The sequence below is a fragment of the Curcuma longa genome, chromosome 17, assembly GCF_044706935.1.
Source record: "Curcuma longa cultivar G26 ecotype Majalengka, Jawa Barat chromosome 17, ITB_CL_G26_1.1, whole genome shotgun sequence".
In the NCBI taxonomy this organism is placed as follows: domain Eukaryota; kingdom Viridiplantae; phylum Streptophyta; class Magnoliopsida; order Zingiberales; family Zingiberaceae; genus Curcuma; species Curcuma longa.
The window spans coordinates 2,460,470-2,475,189 of NC_133877.1; the positions used below are offsets into that span (position 1 = coordinate 2,460,470).

Below are 14,720 nucleotides of genomic sequence, written 5' to 3' on the forward strand. Positions count from 1 at the left end.
ATTATTTATCTCATTTTTTATCCAAATTATTATTAGGTTTATATATATTTTTATATTAGATAGATAATATTTTTCTTATTTATCTAGTAGATAAATTCGGAGCACAAACACTCATAGATGATTCATATTGAAATTCAAATTCTTAAGCTCTTAGTGTTTTAGATTGAATTTGCATCATGTAATAATTTAGAACTTATATATTGTAATATATTTTAATAAAAAATCATTACATAATATAAAGTTTAGCTTCTATTTGAGTATTTAGCTTGGATTATAATTGTTGAATTGGATGGTGTTGAGTATCATTTTTAATAATAATAATAAATAATAAATTGACCTATGTTATGATATTATAAATTTTATAATTAATTATATCCAGACTTACTTTTGAGCATTTTGCCTCATTTCTCGAGATCAATTTTTTTTCCCAAACATTTCTAACTCGTCAATTTGCTCATTTAAGTATTCGTCCTTCGTCCTATGACTTCCCATTTGGACTTGAGAGTTATAATTCTGGTAATGTTACAGTACCCACAAATCTACAATACTCAGAATGCTAATATCTACGAAACTACAATAACACTGGATGCTATAATACTGCAAAACTATAGTACTCAGGGAGAGTCATTCGGAGCATGTTCTCCAGAGCACTTAACATTCATCCAATGATTTCCTATTCAAACTCGAAAACTCTGCCTCAATCTCTAACAACACCCAACAACAGTCTGATAATCTCTAACAACCTGTCTGCTAACAACTATTGCCCTTGATCGCCCCAATAAGGATCCAAGGTAAATTAAAAAAAGGGACACAACTCTTCTTCATCATCAATCTCTCTTCTCTTTCTTTTGAGTTTTTCTTTCCTTCCCGTTTCTACGAGCTTCATCTTTCAGTCTAGTGCCATTGGAGGGGCCGTGTCAATAACGCCGATTCTCCGCTGACATGCTTTGACTCGTAGATTACTAGGAGTTGTGGAAAGTTCAAAGTTTCCACTTCAAAAGTAAAAGGAGAGGCGAACTTATATATGGCCATTCATATTTCAAGTTTAGTTAAAATATAATAAAATATTAAAATATATTTTATATTTTTTTTATAAATTACATCAGGATTTATTTAATTTTTATTATTAAAAATCCTGTCAATCCAATTTTCCGATATAAAGTAAAAAAAAAAAAAGAGGGACGATGTTTCTCCGTCCCCAAAGAGCCAGAGAATGGTATAAATAGGCACAGCCAAGAATAACACCATATTTCAGTTCACACGCCTTCCTCCTTTTGGGCCTTTCCTCTCTTCAATTCCATCTTCTTCTCGCAACCCTCGATGTTTGTGCTGGTCTTGCGGCCTTCTCAAGAAGAGCATTTGTCTCAGCAATGGTTCATGGATTTCTCCGCCTTCCCCCTTTCCTCTCGCCATGGAACAAGGTAAGGAACAACTGGATCCTCTCCCTTTCCCTTCCTACCGATTAAGTTGTTGTTTTTTGTTGGTTATTAGATGTAATGTTTTCGATACTCCGTCGTTTCTCTGCGATCGTGCTAGAACTTTGAGCTGCTTGTATTGTTCGTTGTCTTGGAGTTGAATGCTAACATCGAGGCTACAGAAATGCGTAGATAGCTAGGTTTTGAAGAACTAGAAGTTTAAGATACTATAGTACGGTCGGAAATAATCTTTTTTTCTAGTTGCATTTACCACTTAGCTCTGATCTCATTTGAATTAGTTGAACTTTTGAACATCGACGATGAGCACATACATTCTTTTGGTATTTTCCTGGAGAATTAATTGTCACTTTAGTTGACCATGAGATTACAAATCTCTTCATACAATAGCTGAACTCATGTTATTGTGGTGGTTTTCATGTTTTACACCACATTCTCTTTGGTTAACAACATTTTATTAGAATTTTCAGGGCCGCATGATATGGATTGGAATGCGGGTATTCTTTCTCCTCAAAAGAATAAGAGCAGGCTAAAGACTCCTGAACAAGTTCAAGCACTAGAAAAAGTTTACAATGGTATGCTTAGTATTCCTTTTCAACAACCAATGTTTTTGTGTTGCGTGAATTTTCAAATCTAGACGTGCTCAGTTTGAGTATAATTTCTCAGAGCAGAAGTACCCAAGTGAATCTTTAAAATTGCTGCTGGCGAATCAAATAGGGTTATCTCAGAAGCAGGTTTCTCGATGGTTTTTTCACCGAAGAATGAAAAATAAAAAGCTACTAGAAATTGAAGCATCTGCAATTGGTAAACAGAAAAATTCCAGTAGCCTTATAAACGACCAAAATAGTGGAGTTGAGCAAGAATCATGTAGTAGCAGCAAACAAGATGATTTGCATCTCAATTCTAAAGATGTAGAAAGCAAAAGGTCCAATGCACATCAACTTTCCATGGTAGGTCTTGCAATGCAGCAGAAGACTGCTAGTGGTAGAGTAGCACGTTCTGTATGTTCGAACAGTAGGCCTCATGGACCAAGAATAAAATTGAAAGAAATGCTAATACAGGAGAGGATTCCTGCAGCTACAGATGTTTCTAAGCACTTATTCTTGGGAGAAAACAAGGATTTGTTGAACAGAAGGAGCTTAAAGAGCCAAGGAGTGATGCAAGACTCGAGACAGTATAATCATATGGCTTGGAAGGAGAGTTATGCTGTTTCTTCCTTGAAATTGAAATTGGGAAAGTTATATTGTGATGAAGGTCCACTTCTTGGTGTTCACTTTGACCCACTACCACCTGGGGCTTTTAGGGCATCATTCACAAATTCAACTTATGGTAATGCTTATCTTTTTAGAATTCTTCTATTCAATCACTTTCAAGTTGTGTGCATGTCTATTTTCTAAATGCCTAAATTTGTGTTTATTGCCTTCATTGTCATCACATGCAGACTTCTTGTGGAGAACCTGTTCCTCTTATTTGCCACAAATGTCGTTGATTGTCCTACTGGTTTAACAATGGACTTGTTATTTTATATCACATATTAACTTCTAGATAATAACAATTTTGAGATTTTTTTTATTTCTTGACCACAAGATGTCCCACACCATATTGATGTGGGAATTCTATGAGAAAGAAAACATGAAATAGAAGGCTCTATGAAGTGTGATCTTAAACTCAAAAGTCAAACCAGAATTGAGGAGGACAAGGGCCTCCCACAGATATGGATGAAGATGAAAAGTGGTGGGTTTTATGGATTGCAATGTTGTGGGAAGAGAACCAAACCACTTGCTTTGCTACTATGTTTGATTCTTATTTGGGCTTTGCCATTGTACAACATCATGTTTATTCACGATGTTGTCATATTTTCGATATGTGAACTTGAGTCCTTTGTGCTAGGCTTGATTCTTGGTGCTAACTTTAGTCCTACTGACTCTCTCCCTTCTCTTCCTTTTTTCTTAACATTTTCTTTCCAGAGTCATGCCGTATCAGAGAATCTATGCAGAAGGCTACCTGTAACCAGAGAAAGGTAATGAGGGGATTTGAAGTACATTTCCACAACTGTAATTAAATTTGACTATTGTCAGTTGATTACTATATAACTATATAACTATATAACTTGTACTTGTAATGGTTTCTTTGGACAGCACAAACACTGGTTTCTTCAATCCAACAATTTATCTAATTTACAGTTAAATCACAAGACTCACATGGACAAGCCCACTCATTTCTATGACAGTGAAGATTCTGAAAGGAAAAGGTCGGAATCTAATTGCAGGAAAATTGTGAGATGCTCAAAGTATAGACCAAAAATGGATGATGACAGAGCACAACAACACTTTTATTTAAATGATCAAAAAGCAAGCACATCCAAAGCATTCACATGTCTTCAAAATCATTATGATCCTGAATCGTTATCACAAGATGAAGATTTCTCCAATAGGGAGTCCTTGAGAACAGCAAATAAAAATACTCTGAAAAAAGGCAATGTAGTGCTTCCTAAAAACACAATAAAGGTTAATACAGTATCCTTTTTTTATTTGTTCAAAGTCTGCACTGTTAACAAATATGCATTATTCTCTACTTTTTGCAGAGTGCAAAGATCTTGAAGGAGCGAACTGAACACCCTAAACTAGTTGAGAAAGAGATACTTATGTCTATTGATCCAAGGGTACAACTTTTTTAACACATTAAGATTTAAGTCACAAATTATGTGTCTACTATTATGACTCATAATGCAATTTTGTGCAGATGACAAGTAAACGGAAAGGTATTGAATTTCAAAGGCAGGGACATGCAAAACTATCTAGAAAATTGTCATGTATGGATCCAAGATATGGGTAAGTACTATGAAGGAAATTTGCTAATTTTCAGATGTTGATTGTAAGATAGAGGGATCAAAATGGGAACACTCCTGGAGATCAATTATAATTTCTGTTCATCTTCTCATCATCTTTCTTTCATTTTTGTTCATTTTGGTAAACAATCTTGAAGAGGTGATTGAAGTCCTTTAGAGTATCATAATCATTAGAGAACATGAGATAAGTTAGTGTGGTAGGGTGGACAATCTCAAGAACTATTGGAAGAGAGAAGATTGATTTCCACATAAACTCCTTTGAAGGAAGCTACGGTTTAACAAAATTATTCAGCTTTATAGGTATGTTGGGAATCCTAGAATAAATTTTAAAACCCAGAATTTTCTGTGACATAAGACAATGGAGTTGGCATGATCTTCAGCATGAGTAAGACCTAGAAAAGATCTTGAGTAGGTGGTTTATTATTCAGATTGCCAACCCTCAAGTTGTTCTAGCACCATTGTTCGTGGTTGTCTCATAGTACAATTTTACTGTCAAGCCACTCGAGATTATCCACTGCCAATATCTAAGGTCATTGTTGCTCATTGATGTTAGGTAAGAATCAATAGTATCATAATTGCGAGGTTGAATCTATTATATTTGCTTTGCTTGGAGGTAAGAAAAAGATAGTCTTGGTTGAGGAAAAGAAAAGAAAAGAAAGAAATTTAGTGTTGATCAATTCTATTGATTGTGTCGGAAGGAAAGATGGAAGGAAGCAAACGGAGAAGTATCAAGCAAAATTATAGTTTATGAAGGATAGCCAAATTGGGCAACCAATCAATGAGACCATATTATTTCCATTGTTCCTACTAAAAACTGGTGCAAATAAAATGAGTGGTTTGGTGGGAAGATTTATTTCCCCTATCCTTTATCTTTATAGAAGTTTACTCAAAGAGACAATTTTGGGAGAAGAAAGGAGTATAAATAGGAAGATGACTTTAAAAAGTATTGCTTTATTGGACAAATATATGGAGGTGGACTGGAGGCAAGATCCTCCAGCTACAAGATTGTAGGAGAAGGTGATAGGCTGTCAGTGGCATTAAGAGGCGAAGCTCCATGACAAGAGCAAGACATTGAACAAGCCGAAAGCGGAGGAGCAATGGATGTGGCCAAAGTGATGGCGAAAATGAGAGGCAGAAGAAGGCACTTTAGTGGTTCCACACTTAGGCAAGGAGGTGATGTCAAGATGAAGTGGGGAAAGATATGAGTACAAGGAAAATATCCACTCCTTTACCTCTTCAATTTCTGTCTTTCTAAATAAACAACAGACAAGTTATGATTTATTTTCTCTGTTTTCCTTCATTGCCCTGTCTTTGTACCTGCAAGTTTATCAATTATATCTTGCATAATCTCAACCTCTCTATTCTGCACTAACATTGCTGATCTCACAGGTGCTCCGTGGTCATAGAACCTAGTTTCAACAAGGATGATAATACTGAAACTACATCCTCAATAGATTGAATAATTGAGTGAAGGTATATTGTAGTTTGTCTAATATTAGACGTTGGAGAAAGCTTTCAAGCAAAATCCAGACAAGAGGAGAGACATGGAGAATCTGCACATCTCAAGGCCACAAAGTTTTGTATGATTTGAACCGAACAGGACGCCTAAAAGTCTATTTGGCTACTGCAATCAGAACACGGGATTGAGACTAAAAATACCAAAAAACTTTGTGAGACAGGCAAGTTTCTAACAATTTGCAAACACAAAGGCAATTCTCTGGTTACCAGTATTATCCAAATTGATGGCATTACCACTTCTAATCTTTTGTTGGGCAAAAATGTAAATTGTACATAAATCTAGGTGGAAATGCTTTCAATACCCAATTTTCAAAGTTAGGCCCCTACAATCGGAAGGTTCCAGACTAAGCTCTCCCCCCTTTCAAAAGTTTGTATTTGATTCTTCAAGTTGATGGAGAGAAAATGCTGGAAAATTACTTGACTGGTAAATTTTGCCTAATTTTCAACCATGTAATAGTAAATCTATATATGTGCATGTAATTTTTTACAGTAATCAAGTATTATAATGGTCTATTGTAGCACAAATTTGACACTTGAATCTGTCGGTGAAGTTATTTTTGCAAATAAATTGGTTGTTTTTTTAATCCCAATTGCCAACAATGTATTGATTCTAATAATTCAATATTGTGTCAGTGTTTATAGTGACCATGTGTTGCAATAATGATATATCTTGACCCTCTTTTGACACTCAAAACTGTTAGTCAAGTTGCGCAGAAATAGTTTGATTGACAATTTTTGACCATTTTTCAACTACATGGATAACATTGACACCTTGAAATATTGCAACAAAATACATATCATATTTTTTCAATAAATTCATTTTGTGGTAGGAAACTATCCCAATAATTGTTCGCATGTAGACAACATAGAAAACTATCTAAAATTCAGCCAAAAATCAGCTGAAAAATCTAGAAATAATGCATGTGCTTCCTTGTGCATTACACCACTTCTTTTGTTATGACTATATTGTTTGCATTAGTCTCATTTCCTTTCAACTGGACTCTGTGTCTTAACTCAATTCTTATTTTCCTATGAGGCTATAGTGTGTATTATCATGTTATCCAAACTATTTGCTTTGTTTTTTCAATTGTTAACATTTTCCTTCTAGTCATTCTAATCAAGCTGTTTGTTAGTAAACCAAGTGCTAGTTTTAGATTTGAATTCACCGTTCCCCTTATCCATTTGTCTATCCACTTGGCTCATTTAGGTTGGGTCATACCGGTCCCAATCCATTCCATGTTGAGATTTTTTTTTTTTTTGTTCTCAATCCATATGTTCATATTCTTGATGTTGAGGATTCAAATTCAGATAGAAACTGTGATCTTTCACAATTTAGTAATTTCATATTCACATGTACTTTTATCATTAATCAACAATATTGAAAAAGATACAAACCTAATTTACTAGAAACAAAATCCAAACCAATAGGACACCACACAACCCTTTCTCCAAATATAGTGTTGAATTCAGGAACCAAGTGGCAAATGCTTACCTAGAAATTTGTCATCTAGAAGACAAATCTCATCCCACACAAACCAATTGAAGACAAAGGGACAGCCAAGTTCCCTGTGTAGTGATTGCCATCCTCACCTGCTACCTCAACATCTTCTAAAAAGTGAACCAAATTCAAGCCAAGAACAAGAGAGACAGTCCAAGGATGTCAGTGGATCCAAGGAGCCATGGCTTGTTCCGACCTTAACATCTTGTATTTGCTTGTTGGAAGTTACTTAGTTTTGATGATTCCTTCCTTCTCATGTTCCTCCACTCTTTACTTCCATGTAAAATAAATAACAAAGGAAGTACATTTTGCACTCTCATTGCTCCTCTTAGGAAAATGCCTGCCATGTTTCAATTGTCTAGAAATGCTCACCCTTTATTGAAGCAGATGAAGAATGCCCAGTCACTTTGATCTTCTATTTTTTTTTTAGTATCTGTTTTGTCATTTTAAGAGATATATCTATTCAATAAAACAATAGAATAATTATTTTCAGGATTTTTCTAAGATGGATGAGAAGGGAGGCCTCCCCAGCTTTATTGATGAAAAATTATTGGGGGCAGAAAGCTGCAGTTTTTGTTGCAGCACTTGAAATCTCCACATGCAGTGGCAGTGCCTGGGAGGGAAAGAACAAAGGAGAGGGAATAGTGTCAACACAAAGTTTGTTTGGCATTGTGACTTCTTCTTGTCCTCGTATGCCTTGATTCTTTTACCAGCCACTGGGCTCCGAGTGCCCAAATGGCACTGCATTGGCATCAGGACTGGGGCTGCACTTCAACTCTTGTCTGATCCTCCAGCTCCCAACTACTTTGTAAGAACGTGGATTGTTTCTTGGTTGATTGGAGGGAACGATGAAAGAAAAATTATAAAACAAAAGTAAGAGATTAAAAGGAGGCCGTTAATTATTAGAATTATAAAAGGTCATTTTTTATATGAAAAAATAAATTATTATATCAAACAGAGCTAGGAATTTCATATTAGATGGATAAAAGAGTGACTTGTTATTGCTCTCTTTTTTTTATACCTCTGTCATTAATAGTAGTATTTATTGTTGCCGTCTGAAAAAAAAAAGATAAATCTCAATCAGTCTCATGGACTCAATCCTTGGGGGTGGCCGGTACGGTCTCATGGAAGTTTCCCACCGACCACCAGGGTAAATCGGAAAGCGCATACGGCGGCCAATCCAGATGCCCAGCATCCTTTGATTGCGTTCCCCATTTGGAAGAAAATTCTTGTAAATACGCCGTAGTTGGAGATCGAATCGCGGGTCCCTGGGTCACAACTTGGATGTCCTACCGTTGCACCATTGCTCCGGAGACTTATTGTTACTGTCTAAGAGTATAGCAATCATTAATTAATTGTTATAATGTTTTAATTTTGATCATTTTGAATATGTTAAATAATTTTGATTAAATATAAACAATTTTGATAAATTAATAAAAAAATAAAAAAATATTTTATATATAATATTTTAAATCGAGTCATAGTACTTATTTTGTAGCTATTACCTATTTAGTTAGTTACTTTGTGATTATTCTAATATTGTAGTAGTAGTTATTGTAGTGGTTGTGATAACACTAGATTAAAAGTATTTTTTAAATAAAAAAATGTAATAAGATATTATTTTAAAAATATCTTTTTAATGATTTTAATAATTAAGGTATCCTTTTGATTTGTTTGAAAAAAAAAAAAGCTTGCCATAGTTTACAGATATAAGTAGATGAAGTAAAATGGTCAGACAGGAAACAGAATTCAACTCCGCGACACGGGCACCGCCACTTGTCTCGCCCGCGCAAGCGCCCTTGTCGCCTCGTCGTCGTCCCCCGCTCGACGCAGCCATGGCGAGGTGCCATGCTGCTCGCTACGCGCCGAGAGCCGACGCTTGGACGTGCCTTCCCCGTCCACCCGCTCAGCTCCGCGCGAGACAAACCTTCTCGGCCACGGAACAAAGAGGCCGCTCTTATTCCCCGCGCTCCGCGACAAGCGAACCTCCCACCTCGCGTCATAATGGAGAAAAAGAAGCGAGATGCCGACAAGAAGCTAAGCCTTCACTTTTGTCGCTTCGCCGCTGGCTCCGGCCTTCAAGGCCCTTCCCTTCCTTCCCCTGCTCCCATTTTGACTGCGCCGGCTTTGGCTTTTTGAGTTTTAAAGGTGGGAAAGAACTTGTGTGGCTGTGGAGAGTCTTTGCGCATCTTATCAGATCTTCTGTGGAGCAATACGTGTTCCTATCAGCTCGCCCCAGGTGACGACCTTGCTCTGTGGATTCAATCCTCGCTAGGGTTTTCATGAAGAAAGGAGGCTCCTTTGTATATTTAGGGTTTTCTTAGATCGAGTTGATGGGGAAAGGCGACTCCTTTGAGAGGATTTGAGTCAAATTTGTGTTTTGTTGATCGTGTTGGTTTGTCTTTCCGATCTTGATCTTGATCTTGATCTTGTCGGCGGTCTAGATGGCGCCTATGATGGGTAATGTAGCCCAGGACGACGGGTCGTCGTCGGTGACTTCGTCGCCGCTCAAGAGCTTCTCGTTGATGTCTCTTTCGTTGCCGGCGCTGCTGCCCTGCTCGCCGTGGCACCGGGAGCTGAAGTCCGACGAGCGCGGACTCTGCCTCGTCCACCTCCTCTTTAACTGCGCCAACCACGTCGCCGCCGGCAGCCTCGACCGCGCCAACGCCTTCCTCGAGCAGATCGCGCTGCTCGCCGCCCCTGACGGCGACGCCATGCAGCGTATCGCGTCCCATTTCACGGAGGCGCTGGCGCGCCGCGCCATCCGCCTGTGGCCGGGCCTCTACCACGCGCTCGACTCTGCGCGTGCAGTGGTCCTCCCCGTCACGGAGGGCGCCGTCGCCCGGCGTCACTTCCTCGACCTCTGCCCCTTCCTCCGCCTCTCCTACGTCGTCGCCAACCAGGCCATCATGGATGCCATGGAGGGCGAGAAGGTCGTCCACATCGTCGACCTCAACGCCTCCGACCCGACTCCCTGGCTCTCCCTGTTTCAGGGGCTGAGGGCGCGACCGGAGGGCCCGCCGCACCTCAAGATCACCGGCGTCCATGAGCACCGGGAACTTCTCAACCACACCGCCATCCGCCTCTCCGAGGAGGCCGAGCGACTCGACATCCCATTCCAATTCAACCCTGTGGTTAGCAGATTAGACAACCTCGACATCGAGAGCCTCCGCATTAAAACAGGGGAGGCACTGGCCATCACCGCCGTCCTCCAGCTCCACACCCTGCTCGCCGCCAACGACACGGCCGATGGCCGCAAGGCGGCGCAACGAACCACACAACAATCAACCCTGGGTGATTTCTTCGACAAGGACCACAACGGGCACAGCCCGAACTCGAACTCGGCACCATCGTCGCCATTCGCCTCGACGTCGCCGGAGCGGATAGATAGCTTCCTGTCGGCGCTGTCGAGGCTGTCGCCCAAGCTGATGCTGGTGACGGAGCAGGAGTCCAACCACAACAGCACAACACTGACGGAGCGATTCGCGGAGGCGCTGTTCTACTACGCCGCGCTGTTCGACTGCCTCGACTCGACGGTGCCGCGGCAGTCGATCGAGCGGCTGCGGCTGGAGAAGATGCTGCTGGGGGAGGAGATCAAGAACATCATCGCGTGCGAGGGGTGGGAAAGGAAGGAGCGGCACGAGAAGCTGGACCGCTGGGCTCGGAGGCTCGACGCCGCTGGCTTCGCCGCGGCGCCGCTCGGCTACTACTCGCTCCTGCAGGCCCAGCGGCTGCTGCAGGGCTTCGGGTGCAACGGCTACAAGGTGCGGGAGGAGGCCGGCGGCTGCCTCATGCTGTGCTGGCAGGACCGGCCGCTCTTCTCGGTGTCGGCATGGCGATGCAAGCGGCGCGATTGAGTCGAGTTGCTGCTCTTCTTTCTCCTTTTGACCCTGCACACTACACAAACTGTTTAGAACAATGGTGGATTCTGTGATCGAATGGAAGATCAATCTTGAATTCACAGACTAGATGTTTAATCAATCTTCTTCAAATCACAATTTCTCTAGATCAACAACAATTAATTTCTCTAGATTCTATTGTTCTTACTAATAGGAAATCAGCTACAGGAACAGCAATTTGCAGTGGAAATCATATTCAAAGACATAAAACATCTCAAGGCAATGTGACGAGTGCACAAAAAATTGAGACTTCCACTCAAACATTATTGAATGAGTACATGATTCTGATATCAAATTTGAGTCAAATTAAATTATGACAATTTGCTTTACCAGAAACATTTGCATAAGAAACGATTTGTTCGAGTGCAACAGAACTATGAATGCTAAGCTTCTCAGTATGATTTTCCACAATGTATCAAGCTCCCAGCTCCCATGAAGAGACCAAAAACTGCAGCGCTTCCAAGGGTGGTTTGCCCAATATATCTTATCTTCAACATTCCTGGTACCTGCAGATCACATATTTTACAATCTAAAGACAAAGGAACAAAGATCACTTGAAAATTATGGAATCCTAGAACAAATGCAAGAAAATCAAAAGCAATGTAGAACAATGGACAGATTGGTTATCTGACTAGAAATAGCAAAGCCAAGATGAAGAAAGCAAGTCTTGCAGAAGAGTTCCAACAAATGACAATCGATCATCCATTGTCATTTTCCTCAGTTATTGTTTGCCAATTAGGTGTTAATAAAAGAAAAAGTGAAACAATCATCATCGACAAGAATTTGAAACATAGCGATCGGTATGATGGACAGATATGTTGGTCCATACATTCTAGCACTAAAGGTACATACTACGTCCAGCCATGGCTGGTACTTGGATTACCTTTTACTGGAAGTTAGACCATTGGTATAGGAAGAAACAGAACTCCATCTTGTACGAGCAAATGTATTGACAAGCATCATCCAAATACCAATCGCACAGAACTATGTTATTTCCCTCCATAAGCAAGGATTTTGGATCATTTTGAATTATATAAGTTGTTTAAAGGTTCTTATACATCAAATATCTCCTATTTAATCTCTTCTTCCCTGTCAAGCCCTCTCATACATAAATGGTTGATCTTACTTGAATAATAGAATTAAGATGACTGACACCGATTCCGAGACTTTTCTTTCAATTTTTGTGATGAAACAAGAGAAATAATTCAGGAAGGCAAACAGAACTGTTCGGCGCATACAAATAGGGGGAGCTCATTCAGTGGTGCCATGGGTGAACAAACTCTCTATTCTTACGACTCAGGGTCTCGAGCCAATCTTTGTCACACAATATTGTGGAATTACAGTGGTCAATATCCAATTATATAGGGTGGGAGCTTATATTAAACAGCACCAAATAGTGAGTATTAAATAGTAATTGCAAACTAAAGAGTAGGAATTTACTATAGGAAGATAGGAACCTAAAAAAAATACCTTGTATCTGATAGCTTCATATGTGCCATAAACTGCACCTGCAAGTATTTTGTTAGAATTAGCCTTTCAATTGTTTGTAAATAAAATACAGCTATACAAATATATTAGGAAAAGGAAACTAATATTTAAAATACACTAGAATTATGAATTAAACATTCCTATTTCAGGATAAGGATAACCATATTATTCATAGAATCTCAAAATCACACAAAAAAAATCTGTCGATTTTATCTTGTTATAGGGGCAACACATACTTTAGTTTATAATGTCGGTAAACTAAAACACAATATGGAGGTTCCATATTGGCATCCAGGATTAGATACCAAAAAACGATTGATTTCAAGATATTAATGTTATAAAGAGGAAAACCAGAAAAGTAATATTAATTTAGAGGAAACGGAAACAAAAGCATCGTTGTTTACCTGAAAGGAAGTTTGCAGAGAACAAAAACAAAAGGCTGAGAAATTTGCAAGCTGAATTTGCATCGCCTTTAATTTTCATCCAATTCAGCAAACAAAATGAACGACATCGGCATAAACATCAATTCTCACTTCCTTTCATCCGCTCATTGTCTTTCAAGTAATCAGATGCAATTATTTTCTCAATTGATTTCCTTTCTCTTCCATCCACATAAATACAATAATAGGACATGGTACTAGTGCACCTAAGTAACAAACATAGGTTGGTGCATGGTAGAGTTAGCTTGCTAACTACCTGTATTTACGATGTTCAGCCAACCGACTATACAAAACTTATGCAAAAGGAGCCTATAGTGGCACAATCATATGTCCATCTCTGACACATCATGTAGTTAGTTTCCATGCAGTAACAGTGGTAGGATTTCAGCTGCCACTTGTAGAACACAAATCATGGTTATCAAAACTGGCGATGGACATTCAAAATAGTTATGTACTGTTAATATCAGAGCAGTAGGATATGAAGGTCAATATTGATAAGAAAAAATCATAAACATAGAAGGAAAAAAACAAATTTGTTAAATTTATAAGAAAAAATAACAATACTCAGCTTGTATAGTTAAGTCACAGAGTAAGAATAAAATTGATTTAATGAAGCGGTCAATAACTGCAAAGTCTGAAGTCATCATGATTCAAGAAACAAACAAACAAAAAACACAACTTTTTTAGTCCATAGGATATGTCTTGTAACGTGAGTGAAAGATATTTAGTATTTTTCCTGAATATTAGAAGGCCAAGCAACACAACCACAGAACTATAAAGCATTTGATTTCATATTATTCGATAAAGCATTCTTTCATAAGTGCATCATTAGCTAAAGCATTTAATTTGTTAAACATGGTAGTATTAACTACAACATAATGCATGCTTTAAAAGCTAACTTCAGATGATTTCGTAAAAAGGAACTCAGTCGAACACAAAAGATATATCTGAGCTACACATGTTTCAGATAGTTTTATGTTATCCTATCTAGCATTGGCTACGCATTGAGGCATAAACACTAAAAGACGAAGAACCATTGGTAAAAGAAGCCATCTTATCTTACGTCTAGGAGAAGCCATCTCCCTCTGCTAGGTAACAAAGAGTAAAAAAAACAGCAACTTTTGACAATAAAGCGCACAAATTGGCGTCTACCAAATTAAACCTAAATCACCTATTCCATCCCAGAAGCGAATCTTCGACGAAGAGACGACGCGTTGAGTAAAGAGGGAAATTTTAGGCTTAGGGTTTTCGATCGGCGGACAGAAAGAAAGGAACCAGAAGTAGAGGTAACGAGCAGAGGTATGTGTTGGAAATAGCATACCGACTGCGCCGCCGATCGATCCGCCTATCGCCACTCCGGCCGTGACGCGCGCCAAGCAGCTGTCTCTCCCCATTTCTTTGGCGTCTCGGCGATGAAACCCTATTTTGGCAAATAACTCCTTCATTTTATTTCATTTTATAGTCGTCCAAGATGCATTTTGTTTTTCAAAATAATTTTATCATTTATCTTAATTAACAATGTAATGTTATTAGGACAAAAATTAAAATGACGTTTTTAATCTGAAATTTTTTAATAGACGATTGATCTAATAACAC

The 14,720-nt window shown here is 38.8% G+C and overlaps 3 protein-coding genes across 4 annotated transcripts; 2 read left to right on the plus strand and 1 right to left on the minus strand.

The window, feature by feature from the left end:
• Positions 1–1,346: 1,346 nt before the first annotated feature.
• Positions 1,347–6,348, plus strand: LOC141848212 (uncharacterized). 2 transcript variants are annotated; one of them, XM_074736274.1, is made up of 8 exons: positions 1,347–1,421; positions 1,904–2,008; positions 2,100–2,762; positions 3,401–3,453; positions 3,572–3,940; positions 4,018–4,059; positions 4,176–4,264; positions 5,671–6,348. In XM_074736274.1, exons 1-8 carry the CDS (start codon positions 1,412–1,414, stop codon positions 5,738–5,740), a joined length of 1,401 nt encoding a protein of 466 aa, XP_074592375.1. In that variant the 5' UTR covers positions 1,347–1,411; the 3' UTR covers positions 5,741–6,348. The 2 variants fall into 2 exon arrangements, 1 of the variants encoding a protein (XP_074592375.1); XR_012603500.1 differs by lacking the exons at positions 1,347–1,421; positions 1,904–2,008; positions 2,100–2,762; positions 3,401–3,453; positions 5,671–6,348 and having other exon boundaries at positions 3,850–3,940; positions 4,018–4,095; positions 4,176–4,265.
• A 2,992-nt stretch (positions 6,349–9,340) lies between these two features.
• Positions 9,341–11,393, plus strand: LOC141811697 (scarecrow-like protein 3). The gene has a single exon (XM_074699734.1). It carries the CDS (start codon positions 9,742–9,744, stop codon positions 11,152–11,154), a length of 1,413 nt encoding a protein of 470 aa, XP_074555835.1. The 5' UTR covers positions 9,341–9,741; the 3' UTR covers positions 11,155–11,393.
• An 18-nt stretch (positions 11,394–11,411) lies between these two features.
• On the minus strand, positions 11,412–14,538 carry LOC141811699 (uncharacterized). The gene is made up of 3 exons (XM_074699735.1): positions 14,446–14,538; positions 12,667–12,704; positions 11,412–11,702 (listed from the first exon to the last, which is right to left on the minus strand). The coding sequence occupies exons 1-3, from the start codon at positions 14,516–14,518 to the stop codon at positions 11,589–11,591; spliced, it is 225 nt and encodes a 74-aa protein (XP_074555836.1). The 5' UTR covers positions 14,519–14,538; the 3' UTR covers positions 11,412–11,588.
• Between the last annotated feature and the right edge of the window lie 182 nt (positions 14,539–14,720).

Excerpts from the sequence above, each read along its gene's own strand:
- LOC141848212 (XM_074736274.1), top strand. Across the intron at positions 2,763-3,400 it reads ATTCACAAATTCAACTTATG|AGTCATGCCGTATCAGAGAA; the intron begins GTAATGCTTATC and ends TTTTCTTTCCAG. Across the intron at positions 4,265-5,670 it reads TGTATGGATCCAAGATATGG|GTGCTCCGTGGTCATAGAAC; the intron begins GTAAGTACTATG and ends CTGATCTCACAG.
- LOC141811697 (XM_074699734.1), top strand. The coding sequence starts at position 9,742 with ATGGCGCCTATGATGGGTAATGTAGCCCAGGACGACGGGTCGTCGTCG.
- LOC141811699 (XM_074699735.1), bottom strand. The coding sequence starts at position 14,518 with ATGGGGAGAGACAGCTGCTTGGCGCGCGTCACGGCCGGAGTGGCGATA. Across the intron at positions 12,705-14,445 it reads ATCGATCGGCGGCGCAGTCG|GTGCAGTTTATGGCACATAT; the intron begins GTATGCTATTTC and ends AAATACTTGCAG. Across the intron at positions 11,703-12,666 it reads ATGAAGCTATCAGATACAAG|GTACCAGGAATGTTGAAGAT; the intron begins GTATTTTTTTTA and ends TGTGATCTGCAG.